The sequence below is a fragment of the Vulpes vulpes genome, chromosome 15, assembly GCF_048418805.1.
Source record: "Vulpes vulpes isolate BD-2025 chromosome 15, VulVul3, whole genome shotgun sequence".
Lineage (NCBI taxonomy): Eukaryota > Metazoa > Chordata > Mammalia > Carnivora > Canidae > Vulpes > Vulpes vulpes.
Window position 1 is genome coordinate 5,745,714 of NC_132794.1, and position 21,107 is coordinate 5,766,820.

General features: G+C 47.0%; 2 protein-coding genes across 6 annotated transcripts in view; one reads left to right on the forward strand and one right to left on the reverse strand.

Annotated features, from left to right (window-relative positions):
• The window catches only part of LCA5L (lebercilin LCA5 like), a 280,078-nt gene that overhangs the window by 46,869 nt on the left and 212,102 nt on the right, over positions 1-21,107 (forward strand). The window lies entirely within an intron of this gene.
• The window catches only part of B3GALT5 (beta-1,3-galactosyltransferase 5), a 47,864-nt gene continuing 33,701 nt past the window's right edge, over positions 6,945-21,107 (reverse strand). For all 5 annotated transcript variants that reach the window (XM_072740546.1, XM_072740542.1, XM_072740544.1 and 2 more), the window contains one exon: positions 6,945-20,979. In XM_072740546.1, the coding sequence (XP_072596647.1) occupies positions 20,044-20,979 (936 nt within the window). In that variant the 3' untranslated portion in view covers positions 6,945-20,043. The remainder of the gene's footprint in view (positions 20,980-21,107) is intronic.

A 21,107-nucleotide genomic window follows, 5' to 3' on the forward strand; every position in this document is an offset into this window, starting at 1 on the left:
ACAAGGGTCCTTAAAAGTAGAAAACATTTCCTGGCTTGTAAGACCCAGAAAGACAACAGCAGGAGAAGGACTCCACTTGCCTCTGATGATTTGAAGATGGAGGAAAGGGGCCACAGCTTAGGAACATAGGCATTTTCTACAAGATGAAAAGGCAAGAAAATAGGTTCTCTCCTAAAGCCTCCAGAGAGGAATGCAGCCCGCCCTCCCGGTACCATGATCGTAGCCCAGGGAGACCCATGTTGGACTTCTGACCTACAGAACCCATAACATAATAAATGTACATTGTTTTAGATTACCACATTTGTGGTTATTACATTGAATGTAATGAATAAATTTGAGGACAAGTGACATCTTACAACATTGGGTTTTTCTAAACATGAATATGTGATGTCTTTCCATTCTTTAGTTTTTATTTTGTTCTCCCATTGAGATGTATAATAATCTTCACAAAGTTCTTACATATTTTTATTAAATTAGACTCAATTAGCATGGATTTTGTTGCTAAAGGACTTCCTTAAATCATTATCTTTTAAAACCTTTTTATTTTGGAATTGTTAGAGACTCACAAGGAGTTGCAAAAATAACACAGAGAGTTATTATTACTTTTTAAGTGGTTGTTGTTGGTATGTTACTGACTTATGTGTATTGACTCTGTATCCAGCAACCTCGATCAGCTGTTTATGATTTTACTAGTGTTTCTGAATATTATCTTCAGATATTCAATCATATTACCTGCAAATAATAAACATTTTATTTTTGCCATTTCAGTCCTTATCTCTTTTTCACTTGTTTTATTGTGCTCTCCAGATCCTGCAGTATAATGCTGAAAAAAAAAAAAAAAAAAAAAAAACAGTAAAAGCAAGCCTCCTTGTCCTATTTCTTACTTTATTTTTTTTTATTTCTTACTTTAAAGCAGGGTTTCTCAATCTCAAAACTATTGACAGTTTATAGGAGGGTTAGCAGAATCCTTGGCCTCTACTCTCTAAAAGCTAGATGCCATCACATAGCACCTGCCCCTGCAGGTTGTGACAATGAAAACTACCCCCAGGCATTGCCAAATGTCCCTGGAAAAGCGATATTTCCTCTGGTTCAGAAACATGCCCTAAAGGTAGTACTGCTAACATTTCATCATTAAGTTTGATTTTTGCTGTAAGCTTTCTATAGGGATCAATTGGGGTTTATGATTACAAATAACAGAAATTGACTCAAGCTAAACTTATCACAGAAGAAACAACAACAAAGAGACATCAGGTTCCTAATATAATCAATGAGAAGTCTCAACAACCAGACATGGAGAATGGATGCAAACCAAGGGAAATTATGTGGAAACCCAGGGCGCAGGGAATGTTCCAAGAACAGCCTAGTGAGGGTACTGGCCAGATGCTTCTGCACCTGCCACCATAGAGAGTCCCACACCAGACCCGCTTCTTTGTGAAACCCATTTGCAATCAGGGTCACTGGTAGTGCATCCAATCAGCTGGGCTTACGGCAGAGTGGCAGGGCTGGGGTGAGGGTGGGAAATATCGGCAGAATCTGGCCTTTGGAGCTTCTAGAGTCGGATATGGTACTAGATTCTCACTGAGGCTCACAGAAAGGAGATTCCCTAAATGTAGGAAGGGGATGCAGATGCTAGATAGCCTAAAAGTGTGCACAAATACTGAGTAAAAGATACCAATATGCACACAATTACCTTGATCAGGTTGAGGAAATACTGTTCAAATCCTGATTTGCTTTTTTTTTTTTTTTTTTTGTCTGTTTCACATGAGGGTTATGAGGGTTGATATGTCAGCCTAACTAGGCCAGAGTTCCCAGTTATCCAATCAAACACTAACTGGGGGCACCTAAGCATTTCAGTTGGTTAAGTGTCTACCTTCAGCTCAGGTTGCGATCCTGGGGAACCAGGATTGAGCCCCACATTGGGCTCCCTGCTCAGCAGTCAGTCTGCCTCTCCCTCTCCCTCTCCCTCTGCCCCTGCCCCAGCTCATTCTCTCTGTCTCTCTAAAATAAGTAAATAAAATATTTTTTAAAGGCACTGAGATATTACTGTGGAGGTATTTTTCAGATGTAGTTAACACGTACAATCAGTTGATTTTAAGTAGGTTACTCTCAATGATTGTGGGTTGGCCTCACCCAATCAGTTGAAGACCTTAAGAGCAAACACCGAGGTGTCCGGTGAAGAAGAAATTCTCCCTCAATACTGCAAACTCAGCTCCTGCCTGAGTTTCCATCCTGGCAACCTGCCCTGCAGATTTCAGACTTGCCAGCCTGCACAATCATGTAAACCAATTGCTTGAAATAAGCCTGTGTATGTGTGTGCATGTGTGTATTCTATCAATATACAGATTTGAGTAGAAATATACCCTGGAGAGAATGCTGTTCCTCTAGAGAATGGTGACTGATACAAAGCTATTTAATTTCATTGAATACTTTATCTGCATTTAATGAGAGAATCTTTCTTTTTTTCCTTTGAGGCAGAGGAAGCTAGTTTTTCCCTACTATCTGTTCTTTTTCTTCGATAGCAATAAAATCACAGGAGACACATTGCCACTCATGACTTTCTCAAAATCCCTTGCAGCGAGATGTGGCCATGTGACTACATTCTGGCTAATGAGCTGTGATTTGAAGAAGTGTGTGTGCTTTTCATGTCTTGCCCTTCAAGGGATGGGGAGGGAGGATGGGGGCATGCTCTTTGCTTGACCGTTCTTCCCTTCCTGCTAGCTGGAATATATCTTGAAGGGAGCAGCTGGAGCAGCCATCTGGATGACAAGATGGAAGCCATGTGTTGAAGGGGGCAAGGCAACAAGTGAGCTTGTGTGACTATTAATCATGAGCCACCATACCAGCTTTGGACCATCTGCCTAGAGTTCCATGTGAGACATAAAATTCTATCTTGTTAAAGTTGCTATTATTTTAGATCTTCCTGTTCCAAGAGTCAAAGTTACATCCCATCAACGCAAATTACGCCAACATACTTTGTTTTTTTACCAACATACTTTATAACATTAAATACTCTATATTTTTAACATACTTCAAATTCGTTTCAGTAATGGTTTTTTTTTTTATTATTTTTACACCTATTTTTATAGGTGAAATTGGTCTATAATGTTCCTTTCTTTTACTGGGCCTGTCAAGCTTTAGTATCATGGTTGTACTAGCTTCTTAATGCTCATTGGAAAATGGGGTCCCCCTTTTTCTATTTTCTGGAATAATTTATACCATAAAAGTTGTTGACTCTTGGAAGTGCTTGATGAGGTGGCCCTATGATTTTTATAATTTTTATAATTGAGTCAGATGTTTACATATGGACATAATTCCATTTCTCCCCAGGTCAATTTTTGTAATTATTTTCCTAGAAAATTGGCTCATTTCTTAAATGTTTTCAAACATTTTGGCTCACCCTTTCTCTTTCAATATTACATTTTCTACTTAATTTATAGTTGGATTTCCTCTTTAAGATTTCATTTATTTTTTTAAAGCTTTTATTTGTTTATTCATGACAGACACAGAGAGAGAGAGGCAGAGACACAGGCAGAGGGAGAAGCAGGCTCCATGCAGGGACCCTGATGTGGGACTCGTTCCTGGGTCTCCAGGATCACACTCCAGGCCAAAGGTGGCACTAAACCACTGGGCCACCAGGGCTGCCCCTTTTTAAGGTTTCTAATATGTCTGCTGCTTTGTTCTCTTTTTCTTAATCATTATACCAAAAAGATATACCTCTTTATAAAAGCACTTTCAAAATGTCAAAATGTCTGAGTGTTTTGTACTTATCTGTATCATTTTAATTTTGTTGCTTTCTGCTCTAATAATTATTTTATCATTACTACTTTTCTGCAATTATTCTATTGTTATTTTTGTACCAAATGTTTAGATCATTTTCAGTCCCTCTTTTTAAATATATGCTTCTGGGGTTACAATTTTCCTTCTTAGTCCTGTTTCAACCTCATCCAGGCCTCTACTAGCCCCTTTGTGAGAACTTTCAAAAGTTGCTTTCTTTGGGTGGACTCAACTTTCTGGATGCAGAGCCTGGCTACTGGTGCTTTGGTTTGGAAGAGGAAAAGTTGTCCTTCATCTGGGCATATGCCATTCAGCACTGTGGGGCACACTTGATAAAGCTTTAGTGTCCCAAGCTCCTGCCCAGGTCCCCTTGTACATAGCTGCAAACTGTTAGCCCTAGTCACATCCATAAGTTTTAATAGGTTAAATAAATTTGTATTCAGTCTCATTATTCAATGTGATATCCATTTTGGCCTCTTCGACACACAAATTCTTTAGGGGCATGTTTTTCAATTTCCAAATACATAATAGGAAAGAAGAGTGGTTTTTTGAGGCGGTAGGGTTTTTTTTACATTCATTTCTTTTTATATTGCACTATGGTCAGAAAATGTAGTCCATATAATGATCATTCTTGTGGTGTTTGTTAACATTTATTCCATGGCCTAAACTAGGTCAGTATTTATCAATGTTCCTTCTCCATGAAAGAGAAAGAGAGCAAGAGACTTATTCCTCCCTTTGTCCACATAGGGCTTCATGAACATCCATTACCATGAGTTATTAATTGTATTTACTTTTCTCGGTTTATTTTTTTTCTGCTGATGAAGCAGCAGACATATTACAAATTTCAAAGAGGAAACTCAACTATAGACTAAGTAATATTGAAAGAGAAAGTATGAGGCAAAATATTTGAAAACCTCTAAGAACTGAGACAGTCTTATTCTTGGTCCTACCCCTTTGGACTCTGCTTCTGGTGCCAGATAAGTGCCCAGCTCACAATGTTCCTGCTCACATTCAGCATTTCCTGGGTTTTTCTCCCTGGGCCCTTCTGCTCCTCCCAAGTGGCTACATCTTAATAGGCTTCAGGTTAGATTTCACCTTCTGGAAAGCTTTATTGGTCCCTCTAGAGACACTCAGTGCCCTCTCTGTGTGCACCCACTGAATCTAGCATGGAACTGATCACAGCCTTACCACACTGTACTGTGAAAGCCTGTCTACCAACCGTTTTCTTTAATAGAAAATAAGTTCCAGGAGGGCAGGAACTCTGGCACACAATAAATATTCAACAAAAATTTGATACATGAATGTGTAGTAATCGTCACTCAGTAAAGTATTGGAAAACTCCTTGAAAATGCATACCTTTAACTCTGATCGAACTCTAGGCTTTAGGCAGTGAGGTTGGAGTTAGGACTCCAGGATTAGTTTCTAACTGTATGACTTTGGTGTGGACTGAATGTTTATGTCCTTCCTTACCCATCACCCTACCACCTTCCCGCTCTGCTCCAAATTATTATGCTGAAGCCCTAATCTCCACTTTGATAGTATCAGGAGGTAGGCCTTTTGAGGGGGCGTAATTAAGTTTATACGAGGTCATGAAAGAGGAGCCCTCATGAGAGGATCACTGTTCTTATAAGAAGAGACACCAGAGAAGTGAGCTCTCTCTCTCTCTCTCTCTCTCTCTCTCTCCCATACAAAAGCATAACCAGAAAGCATGCCTCACCAGGAACCAAATCTGCTGGCACCTTGATCTTGGACTTCCAGCCTCTAGCACTGTGAGAAATGAATTTCTATTGTTAAGCCCCCCAGTCTGATATTTTTGTTATGGCAGCCCTAGCAGACCAGTACACCAGGAAATGGGTGATTTGACATAGAGCAAGTGTCAATGGAGACGATGGAGAGAGATCTGAGGTCTTGGCCCTGAAGTGCTCCAAATGCTGGTTGACTAGGTTGAGAAGAGGAGGTTGACCCAGGGAAGGAGACAGGAAAGAGGGACCAGGTTGTGAGCTGAGAGGAAACACTGCAGGCTGTGTGGTCTTGGAAGCCAGAGGAGGGAGCCTGAAGAAGAAGGCTGGGCCCAGCAGCGCAGGTGTAGGCTAGCCAGGAGAGTGGTGCTTCCACCAGAACTCTTTCAGTGCTGCATAGAGTAGAGGAGAGATGGGAGCTGGAGAGGAGTGGTGGTGGGAAGGCTCCACTTTGGAGAGATTTTCCAATTAAGGAAAAATAGACAAAGGGGACAGTACTAGAAAAAGAGGGAGGTCTAGAAGGTTGTCTTTGAGTGGGAAGTGAGAGAATGTTTGTGTGCTGTGGGAATGTTCTAGAAGGGAGGGAGCAACTAGAGTTGCAGACGGGATAGGAAGTAGTGAGTGGGGTCTGTAAGGGGAAGCAGAAACAAGTGAGGCAGGGCAGACCTTTGAGGGGACCAGAGACACCTCACATTGTCACTGGTAGGAAGGCAGCCTGGCTGAAAGATTGGGAAGAGCAAGTCATGCATCCTTTGAAGACATTCCCTTCTCTGCCCATCACCAGGCACCCCAGGCTCCCGGACAGCCTTGCACCCCCTCCCTGGCCCCTCCAACTTCTGCTTTGTACCTGAGACAGGCTGCAAGAAGCAGGGGTAGATAGTGATTTCAGGTGTGCAGTACCACAAGAATTGTAGCAAATGTATCCTGAAGTCAAAGAAAAACTCATCTATTGTATTTTATTTCCATTAAATGACACTTTGAAAGATCAAGGATCCAATCTATACCTATATCTCAGAGATAGTTACCATGAAGATTCTAAAGCTCTTGATTCGCAAGGCCTGATTTCTTAAACTTGAACGACAGCTTTCAAAAAATATAAATGTACTGGAGAGGAAGAAAATTTAGACGGATTCCCACCTCCTCATGTCTTAGGCATATGGTTCCCCCAGGATAGCTCACCCCTCACCACCCACCCAGACCCTGGTCCCCTAAAAACTCTCCAAGAGTCAGACCCCTGTTTCTTTACTTCCAAAATACAGGAAAACAAGAAATCCACAACTCTTACGAAGAGAAGTATGTCAACATTGTCCAAAGTATTTTTCTAAAATCCAAGTCAAATTTTAAAACTATTTTCCCAAGCACAAAATATAGAAAACACCAATGCGAAAAAGAGTTTATCACATCAATCTCCAACCAGCCAAGTACAATATGTCATTTTAATATCTTAATTTTTATTAAAGGTAAATATTAATAAATCATAAATAAATACATATGTCCACTCCCGAAAAATGACATGAGTCTAATCTCCCTAAAATACAGAGAGACATTTTCAAATATCATTCAGTAACATATAAATTCACTTTTATTTCTTGTCTTTTAGGAAAAGCAAAATTTGACCACCGAGTCTCCTTGGTTAACATCAATAACTTCCAGTCATGGTGCATTTTCCTTGACGATTCATATGACCAGATGTAAAATAAGTAAATTCTCTCCCAACCCGATATTTTCCATAGCAGAATTTAATGAAGGGCCTCGCTGCTTCTTTGCTTTATCTCTTTGGGGCCTAAAGGACAGATCCCTTGAGACAATGGACTTGGCATTGACCACCCAGGAGCAGGTGCGTGACAGGAGCTCTGGGCTAGGCTGTGGAGATGCCACACTGACCATCCACATTCTCATGTGTCAGGCACTCATCTCTTAAACCACAGAATGGAGATAGTAGAATAAATGACAATGCAAAACAATGGGATCCCAAAAACCACATTTGGCTATGAAAGTGACTTGTCTACTTATACCTTAAGTTGATAAGTCTGACACAGAAGGAATTTTTTTAAATTAAAATTTAATTTTTTGTTTGTCAGTATTGCAATTGGCAGATGCTAGGACATATTCCTGCTTCCTCCTCTCAAGTGCTCACAAGCCCTTCATGGCTCTTGGCCCCACACTGGGGGTGCGCAGCTTCACTGCTCAGTTTCAGGGCCAATCTGAGAGCAAGGGGTCCTTTCCTGGTAGTACTACTTGAAAAGCAGGAAAATTGAGAGGACCTCATGCTTTTGAGTTCCCAGAGGCCACAAGCTACAAATCTTTCCAGCTATATTCAAAACAGAGAATACAACCACATTTCATATCCCAGAGACATAACTGAGAGTTTATTTCAAATGCATCTCAGCCTGTGATAAAGTTCCCTAGTGTTCACATACAGATTTTTGAGTCTTGTAGAACCAACAGAAATAAAAATAAATGACAATGACAATCTATAAAAAAAAAAAAAAGCTTCAAAAATTGGTGTTGGAAGGGACCTGACAATTCACTTAATTCCTCTACTCCAGTTCACCACTCTGCCTGAGGATATCCCTCGGGAAATTGCCTTAAAACCCATTAAGTGGGGATCCCTGGGTGGCTCAGCGGTTTGCCGTCTTAAGCCCGGGGTGTGATCCTGGGGTCCTGGGATCGAGTCCCACGTCGAGCTCCCTGCATGGAGCCTGCTTCTCCCTCCTCCTGTGTCTCTGCCTCTCTCTCTCTCTCTGTCTATCATAAATAAATAAATCTTTTTAAAAAAACCCATTAAGTAATTATTAGTATATCCTCTCTACCACGCACCATGCCAGGGACCTAGACAGAGCAAAGAGTAAGCCTGGAGAAGTTTACAGTCTCTGGGAAATAGCTAAAAACATAAGTCCTGATATGAAAACTACCAAAAAATAGTTCTTTAAAAAAAAATCATGAGGATGTCTGGGTGATTCAGTCAGTTAAGCATCTGCCTTCAGCTTGGGTCATGATGTCAGGGTCCTGGGATAGAGTGTCTCATGGGGCTCCCTGCTCAGTGGGGAATCAATTTCTCCCTCTGCCCCTCCCCACTGCTTATGACACCTCTCTCTCTCTCTCTCTCTCTCTCTCTCTCTCAAATAAATAAATAAATAATGTGCTATTTTTTAAAAAATCATGAGAAAACAAATATTTCCAAATGGAAGACATGGAGAAAAGATAAGCATCTTCTCATCTATTTTTAAAACTAGAAGGCACAGCATCTGTTATAGTAAAATGGGCTTGTTAATTATTTACCCTATCACAGAGCCATAGGATCTCAGTGTGGCCAGCCCACGAGCCTCACAAGGCCAGGCTGTCCCTTTCAGCTTGTGTATCAGGGCAGAGGAGTCTGGATGGCACTGCATGCAGTTCTGGCTTATAAGAAACACATCCATAAGTCACTAGGCTGCTCCATCTCTTTCACTGTTATTTCACTCTTTTTAAACATTTTGCTGAAAGTCGAGTCCAGGACAACCTCTAAACAATGTGACTGTGGATCGTCCCACAGTCTGTGTTTCCAAGACACCAGCACGCACATGGCACATAGTATGTGACAGGCATGTGACCGATTGTACAGTGTTGATAAGTGACCTCTCAAGCTCCATGCTGCTGCCCCAATGCTGAGGACACCAGGGGCACACCTGCTGTTGTACATCCCAACTAAGCAAACATCAGGTTGCTCTTTTATTGACCTTTCCAGACTCTTGGGGAAGGCAGATGGCACATGGAAACCGACTGCCACAGAACGTGGTGCCTCTACTTAGAGCCTCAGATCATGGCACGTACGTCCACATGCGCATGCACACACACACACACACACACACATTGGAGAGGCAGCATGTCCGGAATGTTGAGAGATGACTTGTTTCACCAGGACTTCAGGTAGTGAGAGAGGTGGAACTAGAGGCTGGACTGGTCTGGAGGGTTCATGGTCTAGAACCAGACTCTTAGGGGGAAGCCTAAGGGACTAGAACAGAACAGGTAAGAGGACTCAGTGACACAGGAGATTCTTGGGAATGCCACAGATGACAAAGGGCCAAGTTCCAGAAGGTCAAATAGGACCGGGAAGGAGCAGATGGAGATGTGCGTCAACACTCAGAAAAGAAGTGGTCCCCAGGCAGAGGGACAAGATGGCAGACCTTTTGGGTGGGGCCAGCCCTGGGTTCCCGTGGAAAACCTAGGATGCCCCATGGGAGGACTCACCAATCATGCCCTGGAGAAGGGTGACACACTGAAAGCCAAGGGATCGGGTTTCCGCCATGTCTGTCTAACATCCAAGGTGTTAATCTTGACAACAATGGGGACCCCAAAAGTTGTGAGGGTTCACTAGGACAGAACAGCTTCTGTGGAAATGGGTCACAACATCTGTCCACAAAGAAGGTGCTGAACAAATGCTGCTTCTTTAACTTGCCGAGAGAACTGATGCCCCAATCACCTTCTTGACCTGTGTATTTACGCTAACTAGTTAAAGCTGTTTGCAAAACCCACAGCCAAGAACCTCGGCTTGACCTTCCTTCCTGACATCCTGGGGTTGGGGGTCACCAGTCTGACCTCTGCAATGGCCTGCAGCTCACGGACAAGAAAGCAGGTACCCAGAAGCAATCACTCAGCTCCCCTGGGTCTCTGAGTTCCCTAATCATGATCTGCTTTTTGAAAAAATTACTTTAGATGTGAAGTGGAGGATGGGTTGGAAGGCAGCATGATTGGCTCCAGGAGACCAATGGGGAGGACGCAGCATGAGTCCACTTGAACGAAGAGGGTGGCCGGGAATGAGGTTCCAGTGGTGGACATGGAGAGAAGAGGCCAGGTCCACAGGAAGTGGCAACCATCAGACATGCAGGGTGAAGTGAGCAAGAGGAAAGTCGCCAGGGTGACCCCTGGCCTGAACTGAATGGACATGTGGGTAGTGGCGCCTTTCCTGAGACCAGGAAGTTCCAATCTTGGAGACCAGGCTTGGGAGTCTGGTTGTAGCTGTGCTGCATTGCGTGCACCTTGGCGGTCCTCCAGAGGAGATGTTACTGGGTCTGCTGACTAACGCTCAGGGAGAGAAGGCCTGACAGGGGTTGCTGGTTTGGATTTTTCTTTCCTCTCTTTTTACACAGAGGGCTATGAGGCTCCAACGGTGTGTCTTAAGAAAAGTAGGAAATAAGTACTTTGACTATAAAAAAGAGAGAGAGAGGGGATCCCTGGGTGGCGCAGCGGTTTGGTGCCTGCCTTTGGCCCAGGGCACGATCCTGGAGACCCGGGATCGAATCCCACGTCAGGCTCCCGGTGCATGGAGCCTGCTTCTCCCTCTGCCTGTGTCTCTGCCTCTCTCTCTCTCTCTGTGACTATCATAAATAAATTAAAAAATTATTAAAAAAAAAAAAAAGAGAGAGAGAGAGAGAGAGAAGCAGTATGGCACAGGAGGTATGGTGTCAGGCTGAGCATAAGGAGGTCCCTCCAAGTGCTGAGCTGAAGCACCAACTGCAAATCTTGGTTTTCATGCATAAACAGAGGGGAATGGGACCGAGTTCCAAACCCTCTTTATGTCCACAAGCAAAGAGATTCTTCTTGCATTTGAAACGGTTTTCTCACCTTTTATTCCAGGTGTCACTGTCTGGAGAAGCGAGGACCACCTCGACCCACAGGCCATGTGTGCCCTGACAACAGGAAAGAAAACCTAGAGAATCACAGGGCTTCCAGGGTAAGAACCTGAGACACAGGTGACCTTGTCAGAGGAGATGGTCACCCCTGAGCACGCCAGGAAGTGAGAACAGCCCGAGTCTGCATCCTGTATGAGACGGGATGTGTGGACGATGTTGAAAGTGGGTAAAGGTGTCTAAGAAAGAGTTCAATGAGGGCGAGGACAAAAGTGCCGTCTTTGCAAAGAGTCCGTGGCATCAGGATTCCCACCCAAATGACTGACGTGATTCATCTCAGATTCTCTGAGACAGGAGAGCAGGGGAAACAATTTTCAGCAACTTAATAAAGGGCAGGTATTGCAGTTTGTAAAATTAAGATGGTCTACAATTGCTGCTGCTGTCATATTAGAATGATGTGTTCCGGGCAGCCCCTGTGGCGCAGCGGTTTAGAGCCACCTGCAGCCCAGGGTGTGATCCTGGAGACCAGGGATCGAGTCCCACCTCGGTCTCCCTGCATGGAGCCTGCTTGTCTCTGCCTGTGTCTCTGCCTCTCTCTCCCTTTCTCTCTTTGTGTCTTTCATGAATAAATAAATAAAATCTTTAAAAAAAAAAAAAAAAAAAGAATGATGTGTTCCCCAGCACAGCACGTATGTAGCTTCTTAGTTCACCCAGCATGTACTCAATTAAACTCCAATCTTCCGTTACTCAACACGGTCCTTGAAATCTGTGCAACAGGTTTGTTGACCAGGGAAACTGCCTCCTGAGCCAGGGCTGGCTTTCAGCAACTAAGTCCCTTCAGTGGAGTCAAAACAGACCCATGAGGTGCAGGAGTCCAGTGACACCCTTCCTGAGTAGCCCATGGCCTGTCCCCATTCCTCAGACGTGGGCTGGCCAGGTCCCCGGACACGAGGCAGGGGGCCCCACAGACGGAATTCATCCACCCAGCTCAAGAGAGCAGACATTGCTTTGTAGCTCTGGTTTTGAAAAATGACCCCCAATCCAGAGCATGGCCTTTATGTCTTGAAGATGCCATGTATGCAGTTATTTATATTCAGAAAACAGTAGGCCTGAAAAGTCACGTTAGTGATTCTGTGTTTCCTGCAATTTGGCTTACTGTTTTCATTCTCCTGGGACTAAAAGCTGGACACTGTTGGGGTGCCTGTGTGGCTCAGTCCGTTTAGTGTCCAATTCTTGCTTTCAGCTCAGGTCAGGATCTCAGGGTCGTGAAATCAAGTCCCACATCAGGTTCCACACTCAGCGAGGAATCTGCTTGAGATTCTCTCTCCCTCTCCCTCTTCCCCTCTGTCCTCTCTCTGTCTCTCAAATAAATAAATAAAATCTTTAAAAAATAGAAATAGGGATCCCTGGGTGGCTCAGTGGTTTGGCACCTGCCTTTGGCCCAGGGCGCAATCCTGGAGTCCCGGGATCCAGTCCCGTCAGGCTCTCGGCATGGAGCCTGCTTCTCCCTCTGTCTGTGTCTCTGCTTCTCTGTGTGTGTCTATCATAACTAAATAAATAAATCTTAAAAAAAATAGAAATAAATAAAAGTTGGACGAAGTTGAGGAAAACAGGCAGATTTTATAAGCATCAAAAGAGATGGAAGGGAGGTGTCAAGGGGTGTCAAGTGAGACTGGTTGGCATGTAGAAGCTGGAGGGCGGGCACATGGAGGGTATTATATATAGGGTCCCCCCTGCTTCCCAGTGTCTGAGGTCTTCCACTATCAAGAGAGGAGGGAGCGTGAGGTCAAGAAGCACTGCTGTAAAGCACTTCTAGGTTTTCAGGTCACAGTTTGCAGTAAAAGCACACTCCTCATTTACTGATTTGCTGGGAGCCGTGGTGTTAGCTGTTTTAGAATCCTCCCCTTTTGAAACGAACTGGGGGTGGTGGAAGGGGAGGTGGGTCGGGGGTGGGGGTGACTGGGTGACGGGCACTGAGAGGGGCACTTGACGGGATGAGCACTGGGTGTTATTCTATATGTTGGCAAACTGAACACCAATAAAAAATAAATTTATAAAAAAAAATTAAAGAATCCTCCGCTTTCCAGACTAGGCTTTCCTGTTCACCTCTAAAACCAGCTCCCATAAAGGCCATTTCAGTTCCATTCAGCAAATACTTGTTGAGGATCTACTATGTGCCAGGACCTGTGCTAAAGATTTGAAGTGCAACTAGGGCGCCTGGATGGCTCAGTCAGTTAAGTGTGCGATTCTTGGTCTCAGCTCAGTTCTTGATCGCAGGGTCATGAGTTCAAGCCCTGTGTTTGGCTCCATGCTGGGTATGAAGCCCACTTGATTAAAAAAAAAGAAATAAAAGATTTACTGTGTCAACGAAGGAAACAAAAATCCATGCCTGCACAGAGCTCTCATTTAAGTGGGTCAAAATAAAACAATAAATGAAATATATTATAATAAATAGATGTTATATATTTTGTTAGAAATTGGTAAGTGCAATGGGTAAGGTAAGGGGATGTGGGGAGGGGCAAGGTAAGCCTCACCCAGAAGGTGATGTCTGACCAAAAGCTTCAAGGACCCAAAGGAGGGAGCCATGAGACTCTGAGGAAAGAGTAGTCCTGGCAGAGGGAACGACCAGTGCAAAGGCCTGCGGCTGGTGAAGCGTGTCTAGGTTGTTCCAGGAAGGCAAGGAAGCCAGTGCAGCTAGAAGGGTGGTGCTGCACAAGAAGGCGAGGGTGGCAGGAAGGGGAGAGCACGGAGGGACAAGGTTAGCAAACAGAAGCAGATAACGATATTAAAGATGTGGCTTTTACTCAGAGATGGGGAGCTCTGAGCAGACAAGTGAGATACTTTGATCCATATTTTTGAAGAGTGCTGTTTTGTGGGGAGACCCAAGGGGCACCATGGTGGGAATGGAGGCAGCACCCAAGAGCCGCCACAGGAACAGGAAGGCAGGTGCAAGGTGAGGGGCTTGGGCAGGTGGCAGCGGTGAGGTGGTGGGAAGAGGTCGGCTTCTGGAGACAATCTGAGGGTAGAGCCCCAAGCAAAGGAGAAGGCAAAGGAGCGGCCAGGAGGTGGGAGGGGAACCAAGAGCGCCGAGCATCCTGGAAGCTGGGGATGGAGCTTGGCCTGAAGCCAGAGACCAGCCCTCGGTCGGGCAAGAACCCAGCCCGGACCAGCAACGCAGGTCCTCAGAGAGCTTGGTCAGAACCGGCTGGTGGAGGGGGCAGCAACACCTGATGGGGGGCATTCAGAAAGAACAGGGGGGAGAGATTTAAGACGACAACACATAGATCTCCCTTGGGGGGGGAGGGTTGAACTGCAAAGGGAACGGAAACGGAGCAGTAGCTGCAGAGAAAAGGGGGTGTCAAGCAAAGGTTGTTGATGGGTTTTTTCAGGTGGAAATGACAGCAGGCTTGTGTGCTTCTGGGGTGACCCAGCAGAGTGGGGGCCCGTGCGGGTGCTGGGAAGAGCTGGAATCAGGTGCAAATGCAGAGGGGCTGGTGCCACAGAGCCTAGTCCCAGAGCAAGGCCCAGAGCCGGGGCTCAGACCCTGGTGGGTGGGCGTGTGGAGTTGCAGCCTGAGCCACCCATGCAATGACGCAATGAGCTCCTGCACCCCGCTCACAGAGAGAGGCCCGGCGGACGGCCTGGGAGGGGGTCGCACCCTAAATGTGCAACCTCTCAGCTGTGCCTGCAACCTCGAGCGAGCAGCTCTGGCCCTCTTGCCACTGGGGTTTCCTCATCTGTAAAGTGGGGCCATCGCTGGCACCCTTCCCCGTAGAGATGCTTCGAGCACTTAAGGATGTAATGCATGTCGTGCACTCATCACAGCACCTGGCAGATGGGGTTCACCATCAGTCATTCGTCCCTGGACACCCAAGAGTGAAGCCACCAGCCTGGCTCCAGTGGGTTCTGGTGCAAAGCTAAGGCTGAGTGTCATAGGAAAAGCATCACTTTGCCTCCCAATTCACACCGTCACAGAGCTTCCTACCCTCGTGAGCAGACGAGGTGGCGACAGGAACACAGTCGGAGCTGGAACCCGCATCCCCCAACAGATAAGCTCTGGGGGCTCGGGCACTGATTTTACTCAGATGTCTCCAAAGGCTCGTTATAAATGTGTCTAGAGACATTTTTACCGGTTGAGTAGAGGCTTTCTGTTCGAGGATAGAAAAGGCTCCAGAGGTGTACATATATCTTTTAAAAGAAATCATCCCAAGATTTGGGGCTGCCCACGTCCCAAGAGTGACAGTGGGGCCACTTTCACTGCCAGGGTAACAGAAGTGAGACTTCACAGGCCTTCCAGGGATGTGGCAATAAAATCCTGCCAGATCCCACCCGGATCCCTCCGTCCTCCCAAAGGTCGGGCCCAAGGAACAAGCGGTGCTTACAACGTGGAAAGAGGGATCACAAGAGACCAACTCCAACCCAAATGGAAAGGAAAGGACCCTACTGGGGAATCCTGGCCATTCCCACCACCCCAGGGCTGGAAGGACTACCCCACTGGGTCGGTCTCACTAGGATTAAGTTTGTCCCCCTGAATTTCTATAGGACCTGCTGGCCAACCACACCTACACCTGTGAACCAGCTGAAGCTTTGAAATACCTGTTCAAAAGACAGGTGGAGAATGTGGTGATCGTGGTCCCCATCACCTCCCTGTCTTGCATCTGTGTCTCCCATACACTTGCTCCTTCGAGCTGCCCCACTCCCTGGAAGACACCTGGTTTGCCCCTGCTGTGTAAAGGGTCCTGTTTAGTCTAAACATTTCCTGGGGTGGCTCTGGATCTGTTCTCTTGGCCTTTCACACCTCTTTCGTCCTTGCTAGGTTAAAATTTAAAGATAAATAAATAATCTATTTAAAATAAATAAATAAATAACCATGTCCCTTCTAGTCCTGGTGCATATGTCTTCTCTGATAGTAATATGGTGTAAGCAAAATGTGGGAAAGGGGGAGGAAAATCTTTTGTTCCAAATTACAAAAAACATGGTCTCAGACTGCTGGGCATGTCATGAACAAGTCCATGGAGAGGCACGTAAAGATGTTTGTGGGGCTGCCCTACAGAGTGGTCCCCAGTCCAAACCCACCTCATTTACAGAGCCAGTAAATCTCACACAAACCCAGTTCACATCCACCAACAAAATGTTTTAATCCATCAGCCACCACCCGGTATACCAAGGTAGATCCCAGATTGCCCCCACATGACACCTCTTGTGATCCTTGCCGGGGCCTGCACTTGTCATCTAACTGCCAAAAGAGCCTGCATACTTAATGCCATCAAAAGGTGTAGTTAAGCCCCCTTCATACCACCCACAACATGACATAAGATCCAGGAGATATGGCCCTGGTGGCACAGTCACCCAGACCATCACACGGGGCCACAGGTAGATCCCACTCCTGATGATGGAGACCCGGATGATGACAAGCACTCCCTGTAGATGCCCCACAACAACTTACCTCCCCCAGCTCCCACCTCTCCCTCCCCAAGACCTGTGTCTAGCTAACGAACAGTCTTCTTAGGACTGGCAGATGGGAAGGGGACACAAGTTCAATGTCTTGATACCAATAAGACTAGAGGCAAGTAGGCTGTGGGACATGTTGCACCTCCCTTTGAAAATATTCTAAAATTCTCCAATAACCCATATAACACTCAGCTGTCACCACAAAGGTCCAGGTGAGCTGTAGGACTGCTGAAAGCCAAAATCGTCACCTTGGTCGGATCCTTGATGGGACCAGCCAGGGAAATAACACCAATGCTATCACACAAAATGTCACAGCCACTGTGTCCACAGTGATGGCTGAAACTGGACAGGAGTTTAAGCTGATCTAAAATCATCAGACTCGGGGCACCTGGGTGGCTCAGTCGGTAAGTGCCTGCCTTCGGCTCAGGTCATGATCCCGGGTCCTGGGATGGAGCCTTGCATGGGGCTCCCTGCTCAGGGGGTGGACTCTGCTTCTCCCCCTCCCTCTGTGCTCTCTCTCAAATAAATAAATAAAATATTTTTTAAAAATAAACAAAATAAAATAAAATCATTAGACTCTGGTTTCCATGGTTTTAGATCACCAATTAGCCTTAGACTATTTATTGGCTGAGCAAGGACAAGTAGGTACCCTTGCAAATCCATCTTGTTTCTATGTTCATGTTTCTGGAGAGGTGGAACAATGGGCTAACATCATCCTCCAACTGGCCTCCTGGCTATATAATTTCAAGAACCCCACACCCAAACCATCTGGGACTTCATTAAGGAGTACCTGCCAGTGTCACCTGGTTCTTGCCTTGCGTTGTGCCCCGAGTGGCCATTTTACTGCTGTTTCTATTTGGGCCATGCTTCTTTAATCTACTTGTCGAATTCGTGTCCTCTGGACTACAACAGCCCCACATTCAGCTGATGTTCCCATGGGGATTCAACCCATATCCACCGGGAACCGAGTTCCCACATCAGAATTAGATCTGATAACAAGACGTTGCCATGACCTCCAATGATAGGCAGTGTCTACACCCTTGATGAGCAGATGGCCCAAGTACCATCTATCTATCATCGTTGGCCCAAGTACCCCTTGACGATGTAGCTATAGGAGAGGAGACCTCCATCCATGTTCCCCCTGAGAAATCAGGAGGATGAAATCTCTCAGGGGGGACAAGAGATGATCTGGCACCACAGGAACAAGCCCCAGATGAACATCATCATGCACCACCGGGAGCACTTCCTGAACTGCTTTTCTTACAGAGCAGAACGAGGGTCTGACCCCACACGAGCCAGACTTAAAACAACAGCCGTGGCCATTTCCTGTTGAGGTGGGAACACACAGAGGCTCCACAAACCTGAAAAACCTCAGCTCCAAAAACACGAGCTACTAGGTGGCCTGCCAATATCAGCCAATCAGGACGAGGCACTTTTATGTCCCTTAGGAGCATAAGGGCCAGGAGCGGGAACAATGGTGGAAATGTTCCCAAACACCCCCTCTGCCCAGGGAAGCGAGGCTAATGGCTCTCTGTGGGTGCTGGGTCTCTTTCAGCTCAAGCTGTCACCCCAGAAAAGCCCTGCTGGTGCCATTGACTTTTGGGTCCCACCTCATTTCTATCGTCGTTGGCCCAAGTACCCGACTGGGGTCACAGAGCCATGCCTATGCTCATGGTCCCCTACGACTGAGCTACAGGCTGAAGAGAAGGCCAGATCCTGAGTCCACCACACCGAGCCCACCAAGCCCAGTGCACACAGGGACACACACACCAGACAGGATGGACACCCAGTGGAACCAGCCCCACTGCCAGTCCCACGAGCTCCCTCATCCTCAACAGCCACCCACCATTGTCTTCCAAATCAGGGGCAGCCTTTCCACAGGACCAAGGGTCCCACAAAATCTAGATTTCAGAAAGTGAGCACTGTCCCTGATTCTGCCCCCTGGGAAGGAGGGTTTTCTGAACATGGCTCAGCATGCTCAGAGCAGCCAGGATAAGGTAACGCATCTGCAGAGAAGCAGCAGATGATGAGGGATGTTGTTTAAGCTAATGTGGCCATGGCCATTGTGTGGCAAATACGTCCTCCTGGGCTCAGGTAGGAGCTTAGTCCAACACTGGTGGGTTACCCAGCCATGCGAGCCCTTCACTCTGAGCGCTGGTAAAGTCAAGTCAGGTAAAGTAAAAGGTAAGAACCAACCATTCCCGCAACCAGGAGCAGGGCAACTTTGCATGAAATCCCACAGCGGCCGAATGGGTAAAGGCTCCTGCCAAGCAGGACCTCGCTTCCACAGCCTACAGAACAGGCTTCTACAAGCCTCCAGGCAGAAGGAAATAGAAAGTGAGTCTCCACTCCACCAACTCACTTGTTCCTTGGCTGCCTGAGAAATTCAAAGATGAGTTTGGGTCAGGCATGGGCAGCATGCACAGGAAGACAAGCCCCCCTTGGCCAGAGCTCATTTCAGCGCTCAGTGTCTGAGGGGTTCCTTGAAGGCATCTTGTCTTAAACCCACCTGAGTTCCCAGAAAAGCTCCCAGAATCTTTCACAGGCCGAGCCTTGTGCCCAGCTGCCCTCCAGTGTGACCCTGGATGCCTGAACTGCAGAGCAGGGGTATTTGAGTAAACAGATGGTTCAGAGGAGATGGCATGCCCTCAGGGAGGTCAGCAGTGTGGCCAAGAAGTCTGCTCAATAGGTCAGGCTTTGTAGCCATTTCTAAGCTGAATCTATAAAAACAGAGTTTCTGTCTAGAGATGGCCATTTCTTAGGGGCTATGGCCAGGGCTGTGCTTGCTCTGCCATGAGCTGAGTGCCGAGCTGCTCACAGGGACTCAGTATCCCTGCTGGATCCATGCAGTGAGTGAAGGAGCTGGGGGCATGTTGCTTCACCCCAGTGACACCACTAAAAGTACAAGGACTGGGAGCTCAGGTGGAAGGGACTCTTGGAAAGGGATTGAAGGATGCCACCGTCCGGCTTCCCTCTGAACCCTCCTGGACTCTACTCCCCGCCAAGGGAGGTGCGATGGAGGGGCAGGCCGAGTCAGGGGCTGCGCCTGGGTTCTGACAGCACTAGATTTCCATCCCTGCCTCATCGTTTGTTGGCTGGGGGGCCTGGGGACAAGGCCCTGCATTTCTGTAAGCTGCTGAGGCCTGGTGTGTAAGATGGGGGTGGCGTCACCCACCACTGCCTGGGGACACTGATCCTGGAAACGGGAAAAGGAAGGCGTGCATCAAACGCTTAGCACAGTAGTGTAGGTAGTCAAGAGATGGCATCTGTTATTGCTTGGGCACCACGTGGTTTCATTCAGGCCTACGTGGTTGGTCAGACGTGCAGTGCTACAGGGTATCACCCTCACTGACTCTCCCTCCTCCCGCCTCGCTCTCTCCCTGCACCCCCCACGATCCTCAGCTGAAGATCTTCCAAAACTATCACTGTGGGTCGTCTCCAGCGTGTCCCCATGTGCCACCGGGCTCTCCTCAGACAGCTGGACACTCCTCTCCCGGAGAATTCTCCAGAGCCTGCCAGTAGCTCAGCATGTTGCGAGGCTTGACGAAATGGCAGGCCACAATCTTCTTAAAACGACACGTGGAAAAGGGTAACCCGTTTGGGAAAAAGGTCTGCTCGGAGTGAAGTTCCTCCAGCCTGATTTTCAGCTTGGCCAGGCAGAGTCCCACAAAGACGTCTTCGAGCTTGATGAAGGGGACGCTGTCGGAGACGTCGTACACCTGACTCGCAACATCACCGGAGAACACGTAGCCGGTGCCCGAGCAAAAGGGCGGGTACTTATCCCATGGGTATTCGTATTTACTGACAAACCACTTGTTGGCCTTGTCCCTAATGGGAAACTCGTTCAGTTTTAAGAAGCCGGTGAAAAACCGAGTGGTTCTGTTCTTCTTGAGAAGCAGCTCGGTCAGGTAGTAGACGTTGACAAACATGTCCGAGTCCGTTTTCATCACAAACGTCGCCTGAGGACAGAAGCGGTGGATCCACTCTATGCCCATCATGGTCTTCAGGGTCAGGTTGAAGTAAGCGTCCACAAAATCCTTCTGGATGATGTCGCGATGCCGCTGGCTTTCCTGCGCCACCACTTTGGACAGGTCCTTACTGGCTGTGGCTCCCAGAAGGAAGAAGGTTTTGATTGGCCTCCCAAGCACGTCCCTTTCTTTTCCCCATGTGTTGCGGATGACCGTGCGAACAAACACCTGTTCGTGGGATGAGGTCACCAGCAGGACAAGGAAGGGGGGATCCTGCCTGCAGTTGATATCTGGAAGCTGGAGGAAGCTGCCTCTTTCTTTCTTGAAAACAAATGGCTGGCCTTTAAAGGGAATCAGACCGTACATGCTAAAATACAAACAGAGGGCTCCCAGGACCACCAGCGAGATGTACACGAACCGCATCTTCAGGTAAGCCATCTGAAAGGAGCAAGGTGGGGTGGTCAGACCTCAGGAGAGGGAGAGCATGTTGAGCTTTGCCCTGGGAGGCCTAGATGCGGGGACACACCTGCGTCTCATGGCCCACGCTCGAGAGACTCTGCAGTCTC